Source organism: Rhinolophus sinicus, linkage group LG09 (genome assembly GCF_036562045.2).
Source record: "Rhinolophus sinicus isolate RSC01 linkage group LG09, ASM3656204v1, whole genome shotgun sequence".
Classification (NCBI taxonomy): Eukaryota; Metazoa; Chordata; class Mammalia; order Chiroptera; family Rhinolophidae; genus Rhinolophus; species Rhinolophus sinicus.
This window is the reverse complement of record NC_133758.1, coordinates 19,989,965-20,014,661: the sequence shown is the minus strand read 5'-3', so window position 1 is coordinate 20,014,661 and position 24,697 is coordinate 19,989,965. Positions and strand designations below refer to the sequence as shown.

Here is a 24,697-nt window from a genome sequence, read left to right as displayed (position 1 = left end):
GTTGTTTTTTTTAAACTTGAGGTGGTTGCTTGGATAATTTTCAGCCTCTCTTCTTTTCTAACATGCATTTAAAGATATAAATTTATAAGCATAGTTTTAGTTGTAACCCACAAGTTTCTATATGTAGGATTTTCAAAATATTTCAGTTCAAAATATTTCAAATTTCCTTTATGAGTTCTTCTTTGACAGATGGGTTATTTAGAAATCTATTTAACTTCCAAATATATGAAGATCATCAAATTATCTTTTTGTAATAGATTTCTAGCTTAATTGCATTGTGGTCAGAGAACATATTTCATTTGAATTAATTCTTTTGAAGTTTGTTGAAACTTGTTTTATAGCTCAGCATACAAATTTTGGCACAAGTGCCATTTGTGTTTCAAAACTACACTGTTGAGTAGTGTTCTACATGTATTCAGTTGGCCAAGTGTGCCAATTGCATTGCTTAAATTTTCTATAACTTGATTTTTTCATGCTTATTTTTCTATCAATTACTGAAACAAGTGTGTTAACACTATGATTGCATAGCTGCCTAAATTCCCTAGTTCTATCAATTTTTATTTTATGTATTTGAGATATCAAGTGGATAAAAATTTAGAATTACTTCTTTCTGATAATTGAAAGATGCCTTTATGTCTAATAATGCTTTTTTTTGTCTCAAAGTTTACTTTAATATTAATGTATTTACACCAGCTTCCTATGGTTACTGTTTGATGGATATATATTTCTCTATCCTTTTTTTTTCCAAAATTCTAAATTCATATGTTTTAAAAGTGTCTCTTGTAGCAGCGTATGGTTGTTGTTTTTAAAGCAAGCCTGACAATCTTTGTCAACATTGGAGCATTGGCCCATTTACATTTAATGTAATAATGCATTTATCACATATTATCTTACAACCTGCTGTCTATTTGCTCCACCTGTTTTTCTGCTTTCCTTATCCTCTTTTGCAGCTCTTAAATCTGTCCAGTGAATTATTCCATCCTCCCTCATTAGCTAGAAAGTTATACTCTTTTACTAATATTTATTACAACATGCATCCTTGACTTATCAGTCTAATATTAAATGGAATTTTAAAAAAACCTTTTCTTGGTTGATGTAAGTGTCTTCAAACACAAACTCCATTTAAGCCTCCTCCATACCTTTCCTTTCACACGTTTCAATATATATTTAAAACTCCACAAGACACAGTTATTGTTTTGTGTAGTCAGTATTTATGTTGACTTGTACATTTCTCCTTTTCATTGCTCTTCAATCCTTACATTTGGGATCACTGTCCTTCTGCCTTTAGAACACTTTTCATTTTCCTTTGGGGTGTATGTGCTGATGAATTCTTCCAGTTATTAGCATAAAAATGTCTTTATTTTTTCCTTCATTCTTGTGGGCTATTTCACCCAATTAGGAATGTCTAGATTGGCACTTTCTTTCAGCGCTTTAAAGGCACGACACTTCATTGTCTTTTATTGTCTCTGCTGAGAAGTTAGCGGGTCAGTTTAACTGTTGCGCCTTTGATGGCAATCCCTCTCCTACCCCTTCTGGCAGCTTTAAAACTTTTCTTTTTCTTTGGCCTTAAAGTATGACTATGATGTTTCTAGGTGTGGATTGTCTCTTATTTATCCCACCAGAGATTTGCTGGGGCTTCTTGAATTTATGGCTTGATAGCTTTCATGAGTTTTGGCAAAGTCCTCAGCCGATGCTTATTTAGGTCAACATCCCATTCTCTCACTCTTTTGAGATTCCAACTACTTTTAGGTCAGACATCTTCACTCTATTCTTCTTGTCTCCTACCCTCTATTCTCCATCCTTTTCATTTGTGATTTTCCCTCTGATTTTTCATCTTATTCTCAGTTGACTAACCTGCTTTTGAATCTATCCACTGAATTATTCTTAATTCTTGTTATAGTATGTTTTAGTTCTAGAATTTCTATTTGGTCCCCTTTTATAGTTTCTAATTCTCTGAAATTCTTGGCCACACATTTTTTTTTTTCTTTGAACACAGAAAGCATAGCTGTCCAAATTCTGTGACTATCTGGAGACACTGTACGTGTTTCTATTGTGTGTTTTCTTTTCTCTTATGGTTTTAATTCATATTATCTGGTCTTCTCATATACCTGGATATTTCTGATTGTAACACTGTAGAAATAATTTGAAGCCTTGGGTTATGCTCCTGTCTTAGCCTGGGCAGCTATTAACAAAATACCACAGACTGGTGGCTTAAACAACGGACATTTATTTCTCACAGCTCTGGAGGCTGGGAAGTCCAAGATCAAAGTGCTGGATGATTTGGTTCCTGGTGGGAGCCCTCTTTCTGGCTTTTAAATGGTGGTCTTCTTGCTATGTCTTGACACGGTGGAATGAAAAAGTAATGTCTCCCATATCTTTCCTTATAAGGGCACTAGTCCCAAATGGGGGCTTCACCATCATGACCTCACCTAAACCTAATCACCCACAAAAGCCCCACCTTCTAATACCATCACACTGGGGATTAGGGCTCAATATATGAATTTTGGGGAGCGACAAATATTCAGTCTGTAACAGTTTGCTTCCTCCAGAGAGAATGTGAATGTGGTAGGCACCTGGGGGCTCTAGTAATCTGGTTTCCTCGATCCACATTCAGGGTCTGAGGTGAGGTGCTTTAGAAGTGGGACCACAGAATCCATGAAGGATAGTCTACTGATAGCACTGGACGACGAGGTGATCCAAACCAACCCTGCAGCTAAGGACAACTTGGGAATCTCGCCAAAATATTAAAAAATTTTGAAGTCATCCCGAAGCCAACAGCATGAAGTTATCACCTGGTCATTCGGATGAGACTGCTTTTTCTCTGGGGGACTTTTGGAACTCTGGGGGCTCAGGAGCTGGCACTTTGATAGCCTTGTGAAGAAGTCAGGAGAGCAGGGGTTACCGTACGTGACCTGACCTCAAGGCAGTGGCGAGTCCCGATGAATCTCTTGTTTTGGATGGGGGACCCCAAATGGATGTAACCTGAAATTAAATTTTATGCTTTGAGTTCCTAAAAAATAAAAATGAATTATTTGCTGTGGATTGTGGCTAGAATCCATCCCCCAGCTTTTCATATTCAGGGGAAGTTTGGCTCTTTGTCAGAAAATAGAAACCCTGACCTCCTTGACTCCTGGAGGCGATTTAGGACAATGACGCCCTGACTTTGGCGTCAGAAAGCCCAAGGATCGGTCCCTAATATCAAACGGCAGCTACTGAAACTGCAGGCATACTGCCTAGGAGGAAATTGAGACCCAAAGGGTTGACCTTGCAAACTCAAGCCTATAAAGGATCAGCAAGTACCACAACTTTAATTTATGGCTCTAGAAAGGAACACAGAATGACGCAGTTATGCAGAGAGCAGTAATGCCAAAGGCAAAACCCTGGCTCCCCGCAACCTGAAGGACACCATGTTGCCCAAAGAAGGGTGTATTAAGAAATTTAGGGCCTAAAAGCATTCCCTCAGCAAACATCTCGTTTGGGCGTACCCAAGCAAGCTTGAGGAAGTTGCTGAGTGTTCTGATTGATGCTGGTCCTGTGTTCTTTCTTCTCAACCTTCCACTTCTCCAGCTCCGGTGAGTTCCTTCCTAAGGAGAGGACTTTGTGTGCAGTGTACTTTCTATGCTTCACCTTCCGGGACCTTCTTTTCTTTCCTTTCTCTTTGTCCTTGAGCTGTTCCATAACCTCGCTTCTGTCTGCACCGTTGAATGGTGGCCGTCTTATTATGCCAGCATTGCAAGGCTGTTGTTGGCAGCTCCTATGACACCGGCTTCAATGGGTGACTGGGAATTTTGAAGCTTTTCTGCACACTGCCTTGAACTCTTGACAGGGAAGGTGCTATTGAAAGGGGCACATTCTTTTAAAAATAAATATTGTGGCAGAACCCTTTGTTGATGAGTTGACACACTGCAATAACAGCTTTGTATCTTGGGTAAAATCAGATGTTAATTTCCTTTCCAACAAATGATGGTCCTGTATTGCCTCATTCTACACATTTTTACTTTGTGGAAAACAAAAAAATTTCTAAGCAAATTAATGCAAGCGTAATTCAAGCATATCATTTAAATTTGTCATGTAATAAATCTTTCACAAAAATAAGCAACTCCTGGCGGATTTGTCGAGCTAAGGCGGTGACGCAGTGTCCGGGAGCATGTATACACATGCTGCCTCCGAGGCTACAGCCCCAGCTGAGCTTTTAGGCCAGTGAGTACTTTTTTTAAAAAAAAACTTTTATTGGGCAACATTGGGGAACAGTGTGTTTCTCCAGGGCTCATCAGCTCCAAGTCGTTGTCCTTCAATCTAGTTGTGGAGGGCACAGCTCAGCTCCAAGTCCAGTCGCTATTTTTAATATTTAGTTGTAGGGGCTGCAGCCCACCATCCCATGTGGGGATTGAACCGGCAACCCTGTTGTTCAGGGCGCAAGCTCTAACCACCTGAGCCATCCGGCCACCCAGGCCAGTGAGCACTTCTGCTGTGTGTTTAATTGAAAGGAGGGAGTAGGGCGAGATAGGGGACTGCTGGAGAATGGGGTTTTGGGGGCACCTCTGTGAACCAGGTGGCCTGGACAAGACTGGGATTTCCTCAATCAAAGCTTCCTTGGTTGTCTGCCCTCTATGATTGAGTTTTGGGGGACCATATTTCCTCCTGTCACAAGAACTGATGGTCCTGCAGTCCCATGGCAGTGCCCAGCCCTCAGCCTCCAGGGACAGCTGTGTGGTCCTACCAGAGGCTCAGTAGTTCCATGTGACCCTTTGAAAATTTTGTGTTTTGGTTTAAAGGAAAGGAAGCAAGTCAAAAAGCTTCAGAAACTGTGTAGCATTTCCCCACGTAAGAAATAAAAATAATTGCTACCCAAGATGATAATCTAATCACATCCCCCTGACTGCACTGGTCCTTGCATCTTTACACGGTCTCTCCCCTCGAGCTAGGCTAAGCACAAGCCGTTAACATGCCCCATGTGCTGGCCTGCGGCCCTGTCCAGGTGATGTGAAGTGAAATAGAAGAGTCCCAGACACATGCACGTGGGGACAGTGAAGAGGCCTGAATAGAATGAGGCCTGAGGAGGCAGCAGGGAAGCTGCACTGGCCTCTTGGGTCCACCGCCAGCGATGGCCCTGTATCGGCCAGCCTCAGGGAGTTCTGGTTTCAGCACTGGTCCTGGAGAGGATAATGAAACCGCCCGGCCGACCTCAAAAACCTGCTGAAGGATGGCACAGCCCAGGCTTTTCACAGGTGGAAACCACACATTTGTGCACTGACTGACTCTGGCAGTGTGTTCACCCTTTTCCAGAGCTTGGTGTGACTGAAGATGGCTCCTCCCAGCCCCTCAGAAGACAGAGGCGGGGCAACATGACTCAGGCCTCCAGCGGGGGGGGGGGGGGGGGGGGGGACACAGGGCCAGGAGAGAAGCTGGTCCTTGAACCTTGTCCTAGATTAGATGGCAGCAGGTTGAAGCAGGGTGCTTTGTCTCATGGGGGGTTGTGTGCTTCTATGCAGAAAAGCAAACCCTTTTTGTGTGTTGGCGAATGAAACAAGGCTCCTCTCTAGACTGTGAGGGGGTGACTGTGGACGCGGAGCAGGACTTGACAGGACTGTCCTGCTCAGACCCCCCGGGACCACTGCTCTGCCAAGCGCTTTCTGGTGTTTCCCTCAGAGCAGCCCCCTCCTCCAGCTCAGGGACCAAACACGAATAGTTTAGGCCCGTAAGAGTTCAAACAAAGTCAGAAATGAAGAGAAAAACATGTTTTTCATCTCATGTGGAATACTGTATTAATCAAATTGGTCTCCTTTTTCTCCTATTAGTCTGGTGGAAGAAAAAAGATTGCTTTTGAAATGAAGCTTTTCTTTTCCCAATAATTAATTCAGAGTAGATTAACCTAATTTGTACGAGACTCCAATTTAATTCAGCTACAGCTCAGAGGCCAAATCCACAGAAAAACTAATCTGGGCTTCATGAAAAGGAGCCATTTCTTTCTTGGAGGGAAAATTGCAGAAGATCTGACAGCTCACAGCCAACTGCCTGCGCACAGTGTGTATTAAATCCCAGGCCCTCTGAAAGGCAGCTATGCCACACACACAACTTCATTTACTTATGAATTCCTATCCTGTCATCTTTTCAGATTGATATTTCTTAATGTTGAAAGGAACACACACACACACACACACACACACACACACACACACACGAAAAAACAAAAATCCTGAACACGAAAAGAAAAAAGTACATATTGGTCAAGTGTTATATGCCTAAGGCATCAGGTTCCTGGAAAAGCTCTAGATTTTGGTTTAGAAATAAATAAAATTGCATGTGGAATAGCAGGATTTATATTTATTATTGTGTATCCCCCCACTTTTTGCACTGCAATCTAAGCTGAGTGATCTATTGCTGAGAGGCATCACTTCTCCAAATGCAAAGGAAACACGCCTGTGTGATCCTCTTCAATAGACACACCAGGCAATCTGTCTACTTCTGTTCTCCAGAAGAAAATAACTAGGAGGGCTGTGGCTGGAGGGGAGTCAGGGTGGGAGACGGCGCCCGCCCTCAGTCGGAATCCATCGTGAACAGCTGGATGTCCTGTGCGTTCCAGTACAGGCCTACGGCCGAATTGTAGACCAGAGACCAGACGTAGGGGATAAAAAACTCCTCGGGCTGCTCCTCTTCCACATATTTGAATTTCAATTCTGGAAATTTCTGCAATGAAAATAAGATGATTTTATAATCTCACAGTTTTATGGAAAAGCAAAAGCAGTAGTACTTTGTAAGTGGTGGTCTGGCATGCAGGGAGCCCAGCTTCCCCAGTTGGTCACAGGCCTGAGAGCTCCGGAGCTTTACACGATCCGGCTTTCATGCTACACCTGAAAACATGTCAACTTCCTGCAGGAAGGGCAAATAGCCCCCTTAGTACCTCAGCGAACGTCAGTTTGCAGAGGACAGCAGGGACCCGAGCAGACAAAGAGTGGGATGAGAACATCCGACTGGGAAATGGGCCCCGGTGTGGCGAGCAGACAGCGTTCAAGCAAAGACCATCTACTGTATGAGGAGGGCTGCTGCTTCTTGAGACTTTGCTTTCAGGGTTGAGTCACCTGGGAGAGGAGGACCTGCCCTCAGAGTGCCTAAGCCTTCACCTGCGGAGGCAGTGATGTGTCCATGGCGGAACGCTGGTCATCTGGGCAGCAGCTGCTCTGCACAGCTTAGCCTTGCCACCTCCTCCTCGGAGGCTGGTGGTGGTGGCTTCGGCTTTACAGACAGGGAGGCTGAGGCCATTCCTCACCGAGGCGCAGGAAAAGCTGAGGTCTGGCTCTACAAAGGCTGCCAGCTGACCCGGCCCGCCCACTGGAAGCGAGAACACCTGCACTTCTGAGGTCCTGAGCGGCACTTTTAGTGGAACGCTTCTCCAGGCGTTGGCCTTTTGCTTTTTGCTTTTTCAAAGTTTATCGGGGTGACAATTGTTGGTTTTTTTTTTTTTTTTTTTTAAAGATTTTTACTTGGGAAGGGGAACAGGACTTTATTGGGGAACAGTGTGTACTTTTAGTATTTGTCCAAGTCAAGTTGTTGTCCTTTCAATCTTAGTTGTGGAGGGTGCCGTTCAGCTTCAAGTTGTTGTCCTTTCAGTCTTAGTTGTAGAGGGCGCAGCTCAGCTCCAAGTCCAGTTGCCGTTGTTAGTTGCAGGGGGCGCAGCCCTCCATCCCTTGCGGGAGTCAAACCGGCAACCTTGTGGTTGAGAGCCCGCGATTAAACTAACTGAGCCATCTGGCACTGGCCCATGTGGGAATCAAACTGGCAGCCTTCGGCGTTAGGCGCACAGAGCTCCCAACCACCTGAGCCACCGGGCCGGCCCTGGGCTTTTGCTTTTCTGATTTTACTCCTGATCTATTTAGTCCAGCAGAGGAGGCGATTCTCCTGTCAGCAACCTGTGAGGCTGCCGGAATCTACTAAATGCTCTTGGGCCTCTTCCCTTGCCAAGGTGACTCTGGCAGGAGTGGCTGCAGTTCAGTGACTCTTGTCCCAAGTGGGACAGGGAGAAGAGGGCAAAGTTGTCCTAAGAGGAAGGGTACAGCAGAAGGTTAAGGGAGAGGGCTGAGAGAGAGAAAGAGGGCAAACACACACAGCATGCATGGTCCATGAGGACAGAGAGTTTTACCCGTTTTGTTTGCCGCTGTATGCCCACAGATACTGGCCAAGCACTTAATAAATAATTTAGTAAACAAATATATCAATGAAATAATCAACCACGTACTGAGGACCAACAATGCCCCAGGCACAGTAGTAAACGCTTTACGGATATTATCTTCTTCAATCCTTCTTACGTGACTCATTCAGTCATTCGTTATATTGGTTGAGTGTCTGCTCCTCTGTGCCAGGCAGGCTCCGTGTGTGCCAGGACCCAGGACTCAGGGTGCAGCAGCCACACAGGGCCTGCACTCACAGAAGGTGCGTTCTCGTGGCGAGAGAGAGACAGCAACACAACAGGGACAGCAGAGAAATGAGAAACAGGAGGACGAGAGGCAACAGAGGCCGAGGGTGGTGGAGGGAATGGCCAGATGGAGAGGGAAGCCTCTTTCTCCTGATGGAACAGCACGGAGGGAAGGCTTGTGTGTGAGGCAGGAGGTGCATTGTGCTGGAGGGCACAGGAGGGGCAGGGGCAGGTGAGCACTGGTGAGAGGTCCCAGACACGGGAGGATGCGGGGACACAGGAGCCACGTGAAGAGGCCTGGCCCCCATGCTAAGGTCGTGGCTGCCTCTGAAGGGTCGGAGAAGGGGGCCTGACAAGAGTGCTCTGTGCAGGAACCACTCTCATCAGTGTGGAGAACTGGGGGGGCACCTGGCAGGGGCGGGGACGGGTCCCGGTGAGAGGCAAACAGGCTTGAACTAGGATGGCACTAGACTAGTTGGGTGAATTGAAAAGGTATTAAAAGGAAAGGGTGGGTAGGGGAGCTACACACACACACACACACACACCCACCCACACACACACACACAGAGTGATAGGACTTTTAAAATAACATTTACAGTGATTAGGACAAAACATCCAAGTGCTGGATGCTCCGAGTTCCACAGGGATGAGAGGGGCAGAGTTAAGCAGGAAGTGCTTCATGGCAAGATGAGTTTTGAGTTAAATCTTGAAAACGTGTACAGAAATTCCTGAAAAGGAGCGCACTCGGGTCACAGATATCACTTCAACATCCCACAGACGCCACCGTCTCCACCTGCATAGCTTTAATGAAAACCAACTCTGTTCCTTGGCTCCCACCCAGGGTGTTGTGTAAATACAGAATATACACAAATGGGTCTTACAAGAGGCCCAAACTCCAGGATCCCCTCCCCCTACATCTTTCCTCAAGCTTTATGTGGCCCACACACCCTGTGGGATGGAGTCCAGATTAATGCCCAGGTCTGACTGGATGGGAAAGTCACTTTGCAAAGCGACACCACACTCACAGCCACCCCAGTGCTTTGTCCTTGAATTCGATTCTCCCAGGCCCTACCGGCTCCATGGGTTAATTCTATGCCCTTTCAATGTACAGCACAGAACCCGCCACACTACTGGTCCTGAAAAAAATTACCAAACCAAGAAAGGATGGGGGACTGTGTTTGAAGAAATGTATCCCCTCACGAGGATAAAAGTCCTAGTTCTTAGAATGGCCTCAAACTTCAGAAAACCTTTCACAATGACTTGGAGAAAAGTGTGGGGGCTGGAGAGGACAGCAAGGGTGAAGGTTTGAGAGGCTGGAGCCCTCACACTGCCTCTTTCAGCTGGAATAGTAACATCCCACATTTCTATGTGGTAAAGTAGCCAATAAGATGTACTCTAGTTAGAAATAAAAATGACTAAAAGATGTGAAACCTCGGGACATATTTTGGGGTTTTCCTATGAAGGCTTTAGGAAAGGACGTGAGGCAATTTACACGAGGCTGCTTTCTGTATCTCTAAGGAAGGCGGATGGGAACTAAACTGAGATGACAAGCTGCTTTTGTAAGAATCCCTTCCAACCGAATTAAAGAAACTTAGTTAGGCAAGAGCTTATCAGTGGGCTGGCACTAAGTTTATCTACTCTCATGGTTTGGGGGAAATTCTGATGACTCTTCAGTTAGAAAGAAGAGTGAGTCAAAGCCGGCCCTTCGATCATGCGCAGGCAGATCTAGGAAAAAGCCACCAAGAAAAGCACCTGGCAAGTCCACTGACTGTCCTTCCCACGACCTGATAAAAACAGAGCTGAAAATGCCTCGTCTTCATTTTGGCTCAAGGTTACGTCAAAACAAGAATCCATCTCACTCCGGAGTGAATAAATGTAGTAAAGAAAATCTCAACGTAGGGTGACACTCAGGGCGGCAAGAACATCCTGTATACAGTCTGTGACCGTACATAAAAATAGTATAAAACAGTGTAAATTTTATCTGTCAAAAGCAGACGTGCATTTTATCAGGAAGTTTTTCTTCACACCGATCGATGATGATTTCTGTAGAAATTTCCCATAAAAACGTATTAATCAATTCTGAGATTATAGCTGACGTGACTGATCTATTACCTATTGTGTGGCTGACACGTGCAAACGCTTTACGTACAGTTACTCATTTAAACTTTCCAGTGAGTAGAAAAAGCACCCGAAAGGCAGGTAGATAAACCTGAGTTTTAGTCCCCTCTTTTCTCATTCATTCAGCAAATGTCTGCTGAGGGCCTACCGTGTAGTAGGCACTGTACCAAAAATACAGCCGTGACTAAGACACCCACAACCCCAGCAGTTAAGAGCTAAAGTCCAGTCCTTATCACCCAGGCGACTTGGGACAAGTGTCGTATCCACACTCAGACTCAGGCTCTTAGAAGTTAAAGTTTACTCTGAGATTTTGAATTGACCTGTCCTATGTCATAGGGTGGTGACAATCAAATGAGATAAACTGTGTACAAGTGCTTTCTACAGCGCCTAACAGAGTGAGTGCTCCAAAGCTCCATAAATGTTGGCTATTATTATTGACATTAAAATGATAAACAAATGTAAGTTGTGCTTTCTTTTTTATTTTCCCCGAGGAGGGACGCCGTGCCATAAGTTATGCTCTTATTTTGTAATTTTTAGCAATCAATTCTAAAGACTAGAAATAGCATGAGTGGCTTGGTCCTGAGCCCATTTCTCTCATGCCACCGAAATGGACACTTCTCACTTGGCAACGCTGTTTTCCGGCTTGTAATAACAGAAACACAAAGGACCTGGGCCTCCCCACACTAAACCCAGGACCAAATGCAGACAAAGGCTTAAAGCGAGACTCATCTTCAGAAACATTTTGAAAGAACAAAGTTATGTCGCCGAGAGAGGTAGGTTCTGAAGAGCTGCCTTCTTTCTCTGTTTCACAGTATCATTTGTTGAATGATGAATTAAGTCAGTGCATGACCTCAGCTCTGCACAATAACTCTGTAATGTCTGAGTTCTTGACTCAACTGGAAGGGGGATGGCCCTGAGGAGGGTTTATGGCTCTGGTGACGAGGACAGGAGGGTCACTTCTAAGACATATCTGACATTAGGAACATGACCTAGGTGTTCACAGCCTTCCTGTATGAGGATGTGGCACATTCAACAACATCCAACACGGAGCCAGGGCTGTGGCCTCTAACCTGAACTCACCGGGGCCGTCCAGGGGTGAGGACACTGAGCCTTCTGTGGGGAGCTCAGAGGCAACCCAGTGGGGAGCTCAGGGACAGTGACATATCCTGAGCGCCCAAGGGCCAGGTACTTCCCACTTCACCCGTGACCCACCGTACAAACAGACAAAGGTGGCCTCTCTCAGCTCATTGGTTTGTTCCCTTCATAATAATCAGTGCTTATCTCGTCTGCTTATGTGCCATGTTTCCCTCACTAGAATATAGGCTCTGAGAAGGCAGGAATGTTACGAGCATCTGGTAGACGACTGACACTTAAGAAATGTCTCTTGAATGAAGAGTTCAATGAATGAGTGTGTTACTTTGGATCACAATAACCCTGTGACCTTGGCATTCTTAACTCTCCTGTATGGATAAGAAGCCCAAGGCTCAGACGGGTAAATACCATGCCAAGGAGGGCAGAGCTGGTGAGTGGTGGGGCCAGAGGGGGAACAAACTTACACCTCACTGTGGCCTCCCCAGACTCAATAGGTACCTGGCTGTGTGTCTTTAATGTCTTAAAATGTCTGTATCCAATATGGACACTAGGTTTCCATGTCTTTCCAGAAATGACAACAAGGTTCAAACATTTCTTAAGTGCCTCCCGACCACTAAGTCAGAGCTTGAATTTCCTCACCGAGAAGTGACCCCTGTTCCAGCTCAGGAGTTTAGGGGTCCACAGGCTGGGAGGCAGGAGGCCTGGGTTCTGTCCTGGCTCAGCTACTGGCAAGCTGGGCAGTTTGGGGCAGGTCACAGCATTTCTCCAGGACTCGGTTTTCTCACCCTGTATACAATGAAGGACTCTGAGCTCCTTCCGATTGTGACTGGGTGTGGTTTTATGAGCTGACCCCAGTAAGGTCTGTGCATGTGTATTCTCTGCCATGCCTCCCAGGCTCTCCTGGGTCGACCTGGAGAGGACGGGTTGAATGGGATGGGCCTGGGCTCAGCTGCAACCCTGAAGTGAAGCACTTGCTGGTTTCTACTTGGCTAGGCTTCACCTGGTGACAGTCTCAGAGGACAGGGTAAATATCTGAAGGTTCCTGAGCTGTCCTGTGGGTTGACAACAGATGGTTTTAAAGCCCAAGACTCCCAATTGCTTAAAATCCAGACACACACGAGGCTGCGGCTGACCTACCCACTGGCCCGACAGCTGGCAGCTAAGTGGGCTGAGGTTCTAGGCGTGGCCTCTGCCTGTGCTGGCTGCTGAAGGCCCGCCCCTTTCCCTGGACTGGGCGCCTAAGTTGCTATCTCCCGAGTGTGCACCCCTGGACACATGGAACCAAAGAGTAAGGGGGGACTCGCTTCTACTACTGACAAAACTTGAACATTGCAGGTGGCGCACACACACGCTCTGAAGCTCCACACAGTACCAGATCCTTTCTCTTCAAGGGAGCAAGTGAGCTGTGAGATAGTATTTCTTGGGTTATTTGCCTGGAACCTTTTTAAAAAAGGTTCAGAAAGGGGGAGAAAGCATACACAGCAAGAAAAACAAGAGCATGTTGTCCAGGACTTGGCTATACAAAGTTAAATTGAAAGCACAAGGTAAAGAGCTTCCTTTTTCCTGCAGTGAGTTGTTTTTAAGAGTACTGGGAACATTTTAAAAGGGTGCAATGAATAAAAGGCATAAATCATAAAAGAGTTTTGAAAACACTATTCAGTCAAGCTGACTGAGTGTGAATGCAGCCTCTGCATAACTAGCTGTGCCCAAGTGCATTTAATTTGACCCCCCTCCCAAATCTACCAAATCTAGAGAGGGAGCCAACATGGCTTGAGATTTAAATAGACGTTCTTAAAAATATGTGCTCCTCTAATATGCCATAGAAGTCTGAGACCTAAGGAAAAGAAAGACAAAAGGTTTTATTTAGCACTAATGACACTGAGGACACATTTTGTCAGGATTCAGTCCAAGAAATGTCATAGTCTGAATGTCAGAGCAACAACCTAGAAAAAGCCGCTGTTTCCTCTATGTTCCTTTTCAAGCCTGTGGAGAACAATAATGCCATCCTGTGATGGCTGAGGGAAGTCCAACTTCCTCACTTGAGAGTGTCTTCACTTCTGACTCAGCCAACAAAGTCCCCTTGGCTGTCCAGGGCTCAGGCCGCTTGGGCATTCCGAGGCCTTCCCCGCTCTGTTCTGACTTCTGTCCAGCTCCTCTTTGCCCATCTTCTCTTCAATTCTTAGCCTCGCTTTGGGCTCCAGCCAGCGACTATTGGGGGGATGTGTTTAAGGACCCCTAAAGCTCTGGGAAAGAGGAGGAGGGGACTCAGGAGGGAATGGGGGCTTCTTTGATTTGATAGCTGTGGCAAGAATTCATCTGAAATGGGCTAGCAGAGGGAAGGGTACTGGTCAATTCAGGCCCAGGCTTTCGACTCTCTCTTTCCAAGACAGTTGTCTTGTGACGGCTCAACAAGGAGAGAAAACCCATCTCTCAGGCTTGGAGCTTGGTCTCAATCCAAAGCTACTTACAACAATCCTGTTGTTTTGATTTTTGGAGCCAGAGGTAATGCTAGACTCTCAAGTTTGGCTGGAATGTTTTTATCAGCTCCAGTGAATCAACCCACCACAGTGGGACATCCGGACGCCCAGCCCAGAGACAAAGCAAAGGTCTGATTTGGTGGTTGCGACTCGGGTATAACAAGCAGACCAAAAGCTTTAAAGACTGTCTCTGCTGTCAGTCATGTGATCTGGTGAAAACCCACAGGAAGTTCAGTGAACAGATGTAGGGCTCAACTGAAATAATTTTATTACCACAAAAGTCAATGGCGTTTTCCCCCTTCCACCTAAAGATTATATATAGATAGCATCAGAAATTCTAGCAAGCAGCTGGCATGGCTCCAAAAAGTTTAGTGCAATTTAAAATCAAGTATCTACATAACACATTAAAAAAAATTCTTTAAAAGACCACATTAAGCCTCAGAATAGACCAGTGACGGGCGATGGTCGGTAGCGAGGCAGCTGTCACCACAGGCAGATGGTGCAGGTTAGGTTCTGTGCAGATGAAAAGCAAACTGGTTTCAAGATCCTGCCATAAGACAGCAAGGTAAGCATTTACACACATTTTTTTGTTTTTAATTTTATCTCAGGCTGATTATCCAGTTTCCCTGCCATTCCTTCCCTCATATACATGCCGTGAAACACTGGGTCCTTCAGTGATGGATCCTCAAACTAAACACTGGTGAGCACCAACTATATACGAGGTATTGTGCTCGAGCTGCAGAGGCGAGAGGAAGAACTGCTGTTCCTCCAATGGGGGTACAGTTACAGTGGGCAGCATGACACAAGCTGGAAGGGCTCTCTCCCAGGTAGATCTGGGTAACGAAGAGGTCAGAAGATTTTTACCTGGGCTTGGACAGCAAACTCTAGGAGAAATTAATGAACTGACAAATCTAGAAACATCCATGTATCAATTCAGCTAATTTATGGTCTGAACAAGCCTGAACTGCAGGCTTTTCTGTGTGTAATGGAATGAGTTACAAATGCATCAAATATTATTATTTAACCACCACCAACAACAACAATAACAAAAAAGGTAACCACTGGTCTATGAATAATTCTAACACCGAATGTGGAATAGTTCTATTTTATGTGGATTAATTTCAAAATTAATGGAAAACTAAATTCAAAATACAGAAAATTATAAAGGGCCACTTATTAAAAGTTACAAATTAAGAAACACAAAGCTAAAATGAAAAAGCCCATGATGAGGGCAGCTAAGAAGACTCACAAAACATTGCCGATCTAAGAGCACTAGGCTGGCCAGGCAGGGGGCCTGGGGGGAGCTCTCGGGGAAGTTAAGTTATGACCCAGGAAGAGAGTTACAAAGTGAGCACCTATCCTGAAAGTTCAGGCCAGGGGACCAACCACCTCTCACTCAGGATACTGTTTTGCCACCTGAGTGTCTACAAGTGACACTAACAGCTTCTGTGACTGGTGGCAAAAAGCTCTTAGGAAATATAGACAGATACAATATAAGGCTGAGCCCACACTTGTGACGAGCTGTCCACAGAGTTACCATCAGGTCATGAGCCAGAATCTGAAGCCTACTTGAGTTTGAAGCCTGAGCAAACGTTCTGGTTAGACCCTTCTCTCACAGATCCAGCTTAAGGGGAATCACGGGAAGGAGGATGTCTTCAGTTTGAAATTTCTCTCTCTTTTCTGGGGCTGCTGGGGCGGCAACGAGGAGAAGGAACTAGGGACAGGCTGTCTTGCTGCAGGGGAAGCTTGAGAAAGGCCTTGACAGATGGGTTCCAACCCGTAGTGACAGGGCTGATGGCAGGGCGAGAGCTGGCACTGCGTGTGGAGAGACCCTTGTGAGCAAAGAGCACATTCAAAATACTTCCGGGCCTGGCAAGCAGCGTGGGGCCAGCACACAGGCTGGGAGGCTGGCAGCAGGGCATGATGTTGGAAAGACAGAGGGTGCAGACAGGGAGGTGAGTCTCGATGACCAGGATAACAAGTCTGTTCATTTGGTGACTCTAGAGTTGAGAGACTACGTTGTGGGTCATTAATAATTTAAAAGTCATTAGCTTCGAGGTGGCAGCTGAAGCTGCCAAATGTGTAAACTCCTCAAGACTGAACTGCATTATTGAGTTAAAGCACCTGTTTTAGAGGCAAATCAATTCCAACTGGGAGGTTTGGAGGAGAACACTGGATTCCACCTTGGATTTACTGGCAGAGAATTTATTGGCAGAACTTCTTTTGCTGAAAGTGGGCCCAGAGGGGTAGCCAAAAATTATTGGAATTGCTTGTCTTTCTGCAGTGGGGCTCATCACTCTGGATAGGACCCAGATATATAAGAGAGTGAGATCCCAGAAAATAAAGGCATTACTATGAAATAAAATTCTAAGTAGAATATAAGCTCCATGAGGGCAGGGATTTGTTTTTTTTCTACTGATGTGTCAGTGTATAGAATATTGCCAGGGGCTTAAGAGATATTTGCTGTGAATGAATGAAGGAATAAATGCACAAAGGGGTAAAAATTGTTGTTGTGGCAAAACCCAGAGTTAGGGGGGAAACAAAAAGGGTTTGGGCAACAAGTCCTACATATCAGGGGAGTTAGTGGAATGATTGCCCAAATGTATTTGGGACAAAATGAGCCAAATTAAGGCCATGTCACTGTGAGAGGCAAATGAGCTGACAAATTGGGATTTGGGGAACAATACTTCCAAATCAATAGATTAATTTACTTCTCAAATAGCCTGCTTTCCTTGCTTGCCACTATCCCACAACTGTCATAATCTCACTTACCCAGGACAATCTGGCTCAGAATGGATAATATTGATAGAGATGGTCACTGCCATGTGTTATATACATCAATATGTACCTAATTATGGGAAATGAACTGAACTCATTCACGGTACAAGTTCTAGATAGTCACGGACTAGATGGATGCACAATATGGAAAATGAGACAAGCTCCGTTTTTAATGAGTCCACTACTTTTTACTCTTGTCAAGATGGCAATATGGTTTAAAAAGGGGTGAGTATATGGTCTCAAAATGTAACAGTTAAGCTGTTACTGTATCTGTGATAATCTTTCTTTACACTAACATTTTTTTTCAGAGTATTATGTGAATTAGGAGAGTAGAAGCCATAGATGTGGAGGAACAGTCTGACTCACGTCTTAGACAGATTCTGGAAAAACAATCTTTGCTGCGTCTGAAATACCCACCCTGGGAGTTACGTGTGGATGATGACAGGCAGGAGATGCGGGGATGAGGGCAGGCAAGAGGCTTCACTGGAATGCCCTGGCCCCGGCGGGGATGCCACTAACTGACGGCGACTTCAGGTGATTGTATCAGGCGAGGACACAACCTTTGCCACAGAGAGAAGGAGAATTCCAACGAGGGCAAATATGGAGATAAAACGTTGCCTTTAGTTTCTTAAGAGTTATCTTCTTTGAACAGTTTTAGGTTTAAGTTATAAGCAAACGTGACAGTTTTTCAAGCCTTCAAGGGGCATTACCCATTCTTAGAGTCATGCCTTAATTGTTCCTTAGCAAGAAGCTAGCGCTTAGCTCTGTAATCAACACTGCCATGCAGCTATTACATAGGAGGATTTTTCCTCTGCTTCATGGAAAGAACAACCTATTCCAAGTGTTATGGAAAAGCCTGTGCTTGCTAAGCCGGTGACATGTTTTTTAATCTACTAGGAGAAAATCCTACTTAAATCCAAGATCCTAAGAGCAAGCATTTTATAACTTCAAGTCCAGTCTTAGTTCTTTCTATGGTTGTATCTCACAGTGACCCAAGCACGACCCACGCGTGGGTGAGCCAGACCTGTGACTTCCTGTCACATGTAACAGTCCTGGTCCCGTGCTTATCCCAACATGTGTTGTCAACGAATCAAAAGCACACAATGAGATTTGTTTACTTCTTCACAGTCATTAGGACTCACAACGGGAATCAGGACATGCAGAGGAAAGGGAATGGAAGAATGCTCTGGGTGATTTCTAATAATACTATGTGCTGAGGAGGAGAGCACGACATGAGTCTACCTTGAAGTCCACTCAGGGATGGTCATGGCACTGAAGCTCCAAAATCACAGAAATGTGAGGTAGAGAATCCTAGTGGAGGGTACCCCCCACTTCAACAACACAGGGCGAGGTCAGCTAGAAAAACCCACACCACTTTCCTGAGCCTTCATTCTAAGAAATCATGGAATGTCAGCCCTAGAAGGGAATGACCGCTCCCACCCCCACACATTCACTCCTACCCTGTTAAAAAGGTACAAATGTACAAATAAAACCACAGAAATCCTTACCAGTCATAAAGTACACCAAGTTATCTGGGATTCATATTAAATGACTAGTGAATAAGACTGCTTTTTCAAGAAATTGTTCTACTATAGCGAACATTACCTCAGCCCCAAACTCCTTCAAACACAGGCCTGTTTTCTTTGGGAAAGCAGTTGACACTTTTCAACAAAACAAAACAAACAAAAAAAATGCTGTTGATTAATTAGTTGTGTTTCTATCTCCTTGAAGTCAATAAATACATTATTAAAAAATTCAAACACTTCATTTGGTGTTATGTATCACTTTGGAAGATATTATCTTAGCGTGTGTGTTCTTTCGATTTGTAAAATAAATATCAATTGTGAAACATTCAATTGGTTAAAAACAGGAGACAGAAGATAAGCAATGAATGCATCAAAAAGAACTAATCAAAGCAGTTTGTCTAATATTTCTCAGGGAAAACATGAACAGGAAGAAGCAAAGACAGCACAAAGCGGTGTCTGCGGAGGTCACTGAAGGGGGTGGGGAGAGAAAAACACCAGCATTAGCAGAGTTATGTGATCTGAAAACCAGGACCAAAAAAGAAAAATAACGAAGGGAAACCTACCCTACTACATACTAAACTATAAAGCTAAAATAATTGAACGGTAGAACATCCCTCCCTCTAATTTGGACCATCCCAGATGTATATAATTTAGAATTTATACCTGCTATGTTATAATCACAGGAGCACTAACCAGAAGACCTGTATAAAATATCTCAGCTAGGGAATATGGGATACATTTTATTTTATAGTTCAAAAAAGTGCTTGAGGCTCAAACTTTCAAAAGTTTTCATTTTGAAAATTTCAGATTTAAAAATTTCAAAACACCCACGAGTACACGAGAGAACCAAAGCCCGTTATTTCCTTTAGGTACTGTATTGTCTCAAGGACACCATGGCTTCATACAATATAGTGCACACTCACCAGACTTCCTCCTCCTCTGTTCTCACTCCATCTTAATCGACTAACCTGTCTATTACGTGGACAACACTGTGGGGTACGGCAAGTAGAAAGCCAAGTTTCTGCTCTTAAGGAGCCGACAATCTAATGAGGAGACAAAATATGCACGCACCAACTAAACATTTAAATTGCATCCCATTGTTAAACACCAAGAAGAGAGACACAGAGAGTGAGCTGCTGACAGTTTCCAGCAGGAAGAGGTCAGTAGCTCCGTCATGTCTGGGCCAGCGCTCACGGAGGCGGTGAGGAGGGAAGAGAAGGACGAGGACAGGCGAGGCAGGAGTGAAGCGTGGGAGGAGGCCACAGGCCGGCAAAGGAAGACGGGCAGGTGTGGGGGCCGGGGCCCTAACGGCAGAAGGGGGTCAGAGTTTGAACTTTATTTTTTCTAGATTCTTCAGGCCTTAGGGGGTGAAGGAGGCAAGAGAGGTAGAAAATCAAGTTGATTAAAATGACTGGGTGGTAGAGATGATGGTGGTGTGTGTGTGTGTGTGTGTGTGTGTGTGACATTTCCCCACAACAATCCACCCACTCCCTTCCCCCATCTACAAGTCATGTCAGACAAATGAGACCCACTCACCACAAGCGTCTGTTATCACCTGTGCAGGAGCTTGTTAGAAACGCAAACTCTCGGGCGCCAAATATTCTAAGATTCAGGAAGGCAGGAGGGAAAGAATGACCAGAGATGATAAAATTTCAATTTTGGAGAAGCCATATGTGGGAGTAAAGGTTCTCAGGAGATCGCAGAATTGCAAGGCACGCCAGCACACTGGAGCTGGAGACATTTAGACACCTGTCTAAGGCAGCCCCCTCATTTGGCACATGGAGAAACTGAGCCCTACAGAAACAGTGACTTATTTCAGGCCTCAAGGCTAAACGTTACCAGACATCTTACAAGAAATCAGTACTTGTGGCTTTTGGCTAAGCTGGCCCTAACACACAGACAGACGCTGGGGGCAACCTGCAGGGAGCCTGAAAAGAAAGTGAAGGTGATCAGCAGGAAAAAATATGGGAAAGGAAGGGTGGTGAAAAATGGTGCTTCAAGACAATCCAGGCGGTCCAAATTTTGCTAGGAGCTTCCCAGTTCTAGTAGTAGTGTAATAATTTGATAAAAAAACTAATGACTCTCACGTGACTGTTGTCTGTCTTCAAAGATGGCAACATTAATGAGAGACAGATTCGGAGCACAAAGTGTCAAGAGCTCTTTCCAAGGCACAGAGGTAACATTCTCTTTGGTTTTCAATTCTGAAAGGATTATGCAAGATCCTGCTCGTGGCCCATCATCCTAACAGCTCAGTGCCAAGCTTCATGGCTTCCCCAAAATGCAGAGTAGCTAAACAGGCAAATTGTTCAAGCGCTTTGGGTAAATAATTTTAATTCCCTTTCTTGGACAAAATGTCTCCCTGCGGTGAGAATGGGAAGGTAAAGATCATGACAAGCGGAAGACTGAAAAGGCTGGGTGAAACCACGTTTCTCTTTAGGGTTCCAAGAAACACCTAGGAGGGCTGACACGGCATGAATGAGCCAGCAATCAGAGGCAGCCAGGGATGGTGCCAGTGTTGTCCCTGCCGTGGGGGGCAATGAAGATGGACGCGCAGCCTGGGCAGCAACGTGAGCCGGTTTAGGAAAGTGAGTAACGGGAAGAGAGGGAGAAGGCTGACGGGACGTCAGATATTTTTCCAAGTCATTTCAGTCACACTTCCGTTTCTTCTGCTTATATCCTCTGTTCCCACTTTCCTGAAAGAGGCAGAACCTTTAAGATAATTCAGAGAGACACAAAACAGCCTCAGGGTCCTTCTTTATTCCAGCATTGCAACTAAACATCCCACTAGAGCATTTTGATTGACAACGTTACGGCAGAAAAGAAAAGCACTTCAAATTTTCTGCTTTCCAAAACCAACATAGAGAGGGGGTGACAAATAAGGGGCAAGTGATGTGATCACAAATCAAGCATGACCTGGATCTCAGGTCGCATGTCACTGAACAAGATACGCACAGAAAGCCAATGAATGTGAGGATATTAACGTTTGTACGCTGAAAAAAAGATCAAGTCTTCTATTTACAAAAGCCTATTCTTTGCCATTCATGAATCCTGTACAAAAAGCCATAGATTTTTATGTTTTACTCCTTAGTGTGTCCGAAGTTTAAAAATTACCCCATCATGTCTAAAATGAAAGTATCGTACGGCCTGAGGGCAGGTTAGAAACTTAACTACACTGGTATAAATCCGTGAGATTTCATTTTTTAAAGTAATTTTCTTACGAAGGGACCATTTGACAACTTTATGAATAAGGAACAACATTGCAGGCAGGGTGAAAGGATGTAGGTTCAGAGGTGGCAAAGCAGGGCTCCTAACCCACAAGCCAGGACACCACGGGGAGTGAATCTCCACGCTCTGGATTCAGAGGGCTGCTCCTGGAGCCCCGGGGCTCCCTGACATGGCTTACTACTGGGCAGCTCAGGAACAGTCAGAAACAGCAAGGCAAAGAAGCTGGGAGTCTTAGTGTTTGTTTTCTCTGTGGCAGTAGCTCTGTCTGCTGCGGATATGGGCAGAGGTGGTACACTTGCAAATGGCAACTGAGGGAGAGGGGAGCCACCACGTCCCACATCATTCGGTCTGAAAGCCAAGGCCGGGCCAGGCAGAGCGTTCTGACTTCTGCCCCTTTTCATGCCCCAGCTTACACAGACTGGAAGTTGTCGAAGGCAAGCAGTTGGTATACTTAATGCTCCCCAGGGCAATGGTCATACTTACCAATTACGTGAACATGAAATAAACACTATGATGAGGAACCATAAACTTTTAAGACTAACACGGATTTCTCCCATCGAGGCATGAATGGTAAAATGGAGGGAAAATGGAGGGAAATTTCAGGACATCTGATTTTCGACCTGGCTCTGACACTAAAAAAACTCGACCCAGTAACGTCACCGCTCTGACACGGAGTTACCTCACCTGTAAACCGCTAGTGTTGACGCGCCCTGCTCTCTGGCAGAGAACGGATGCTGGAGACTGGCTGCGGGGTTTCAGTGACGCACGAGGGGCTGGGGGCACAGTGAGGGACCGGCAGGCTGTTGGCCAATCCAGTCAGCCCCTCGCCCTGCCTGTCGCAGCATACCACTGAGGGCTCTGTGACAAAGGTCACAGCCAGAGGAAAACGGAGAAACAGAGGGACTCCTCCTTTCTCTATTCTGGTCGCCACCATTATTATTATTTTTCAAATCAATGCCCTACGAGGCAAGTAATACAGCTGCAGGCGAAACATTTGAAGATCTATAGTCATTTCCAAAACATGACAGTGGTTTAAGAGGAAAGAGTCTTATGTTTTACAACACATGCTCTAATTATTCCAAATTTACATATTTCAATAAAGAAAGATACATTGCTTATCTCTTGATTTACTTTCAGGTACCAACTGTAGATAACTTAATTTGTTAAACACTGCAAGCATGAAAATGAAATAAAATTGGAATTTACCTTAAATATATTCACAAAACACTTAAAAAGCTATTTCTAAGGGAAATTCTAAATTTAAATAATCAACATATTATATTTTAAGATTTGGATATAGAAAACACTTAAATAATAAAACATTTTCACACTTGGGATTTATTTAGAAAAAAGAATGTAGAACATATGTTTTTGTTTTTGTTTAAGTCAAAATTTGGGATAAATAAGAAAATAAGGTGAAAACTATAAACTTCCCCTAAAGAGAACTACTGTATGCTCAGCATGAAAGGGATAAGATCTGAGCCCCAAAATACTGCTTTACTTTCAAAAGAAGCAGATTGAGGAAGAGAATGTTGTGCTTATTCCAAGAGTAATTTACATTGTTGATACGTCTTCCATGGTTTCTCCATCCTAGTGAATATACAAAATACCTTCGGATGAAGAAAGAAAGATGTGTTAAGATAAGACTTCTGATTAAATCCTGCTTGCAAGGCGACCTGTTCACCCATGCATCCTTCCTTTCTTTGTATTAATATTTACGTTTTAATTATAACCACTGATGCTTTAACAAATATGGTCTTTTAACACAATGGTGGGTACAAACAATGGTCTTCTTTGCCATCTGGCTGATGGGTCTGCAGCATTTGCTGTGACTATCCAAGGCCCCAACCAAATGGCTGACTCAGGCTGTTTCCTGGCTGTGCTGGTGGTCAGGGCTGAGGCAATGCCATGTCAGGCACAGGCTGGCTGCCCTGTGGGCTGTGGCGTGAGGGCAACAGGCTGGGGGCCCCAGCTGAAGGCTAACTCAGTACCACCAAAGGCCCAACATTTCCCCCATCAACATTCTATCAGGGAAAACTGCCCACATACACCAAAGTGGAGAGAACAGTATGCCTACCAACCAGCTACGAGTCATCAATGCATGGTCATTCTTGTTTCATCTACGTACCTCAAACTTCCCCCCTCTGAATTATTTTGGTGCCAGTCCTGAACATTCTACAATTTTATCCCCAAATATTAACCTACAATATTATCAAACAGGTAAGAACCTTTTGCTCTACTTTTCAGATAACCCAATATGAGAATAAATTTAAGTTACAGAGTGACCCTTTATAAAATAAAATGATTTAACAAAAATTATGAACTACGGTCCCTGCCCTTAAGTAATCTTAATAACTTGGAGAGCTGAGATGGAAAAAAAAAAGAATCACTAAATAGCAATTCTTCAATGTAACCTATTGTTAGAAGACGTCATGTACTAATTGCAGGTTCTGATTTAGATGGATTCTAGGATGAGCACTAACGGATCCCTGTGGCCTCCTCGCTTCACGTGCCTTCCTCTCCTTTCCACAAACCATCAGACTCTGCCAAAACGAACTCCCCGAGCACACTCCAGGCAATTCCCACCTCCATGCTTTTCCCGAGACTGCTCTCTATAGCTAAGATTTCCTACAGAGCTGGCTCAAATGCTTTTCTTCCTCTGGAAAGTCTTTCATGGGCCTCTCTGTGCTTGCTGCCCGTCCCCCCGCAACCCCCGACTGGCATTGGTCTGTACATTTCCCACAAGGTGTCTGCACTGGATGTGGGTTTGTATATGGTTTTCACTCACTACTGCACAGAAGTGTGTTGAGGGCAGGCTCTCTGAGTGTGCCATCTACAGGTCTAGGGAAGGCTTTGCTGAGTGAGTAAAGTACTATGTCACCGAGGGTTCTGGTGACTTAGGAGACAGACAGACCCTATGGACGAGAGCAGCCAGGAGAGGCTGACGAGATGGTAGGTCTGGGTGGTCCTGAAGGAGACAGGAGAGGTGGGCAAGCACTCCAGGCAGAGGGAATTATTCAGAAGCCTGGCCAAGCAAGAAAAAGGTTCAAACTCTCCCATGTACTGGCCTC

The 24,697-nt window shown here is 44.8% G+C and overlaps 1 protein-coding gene across 4 annotated transcripts in view; it reads right to left on the bottom strand.

The window, feature by feature from the left end:
• Positions 1-6,304: 6,304 nt before the first annotated feature.
• The window catches only part of DYM (dymeclin), a 269,770-nt gene continuing 251,377 nt past the window's right edge, over positions 6,305-24,697 (bottom strand). For all 4 annotated transcript variants that reach the window (XM_019721433.2, XM_074340000.1, XM_019721409.2 and 1 more), the window contains one exon: positions 6,305-6,687. In XM_019721433.2, the coding sequence (XP_019576992.1) occupies positions 6,538-6,687 (150 nt within the window). In that variant the 3' untranslated portion in view covers positions 6,305-6,537. The remainder of the gene's footprint in view (positions 6,688-24,697) is intronic.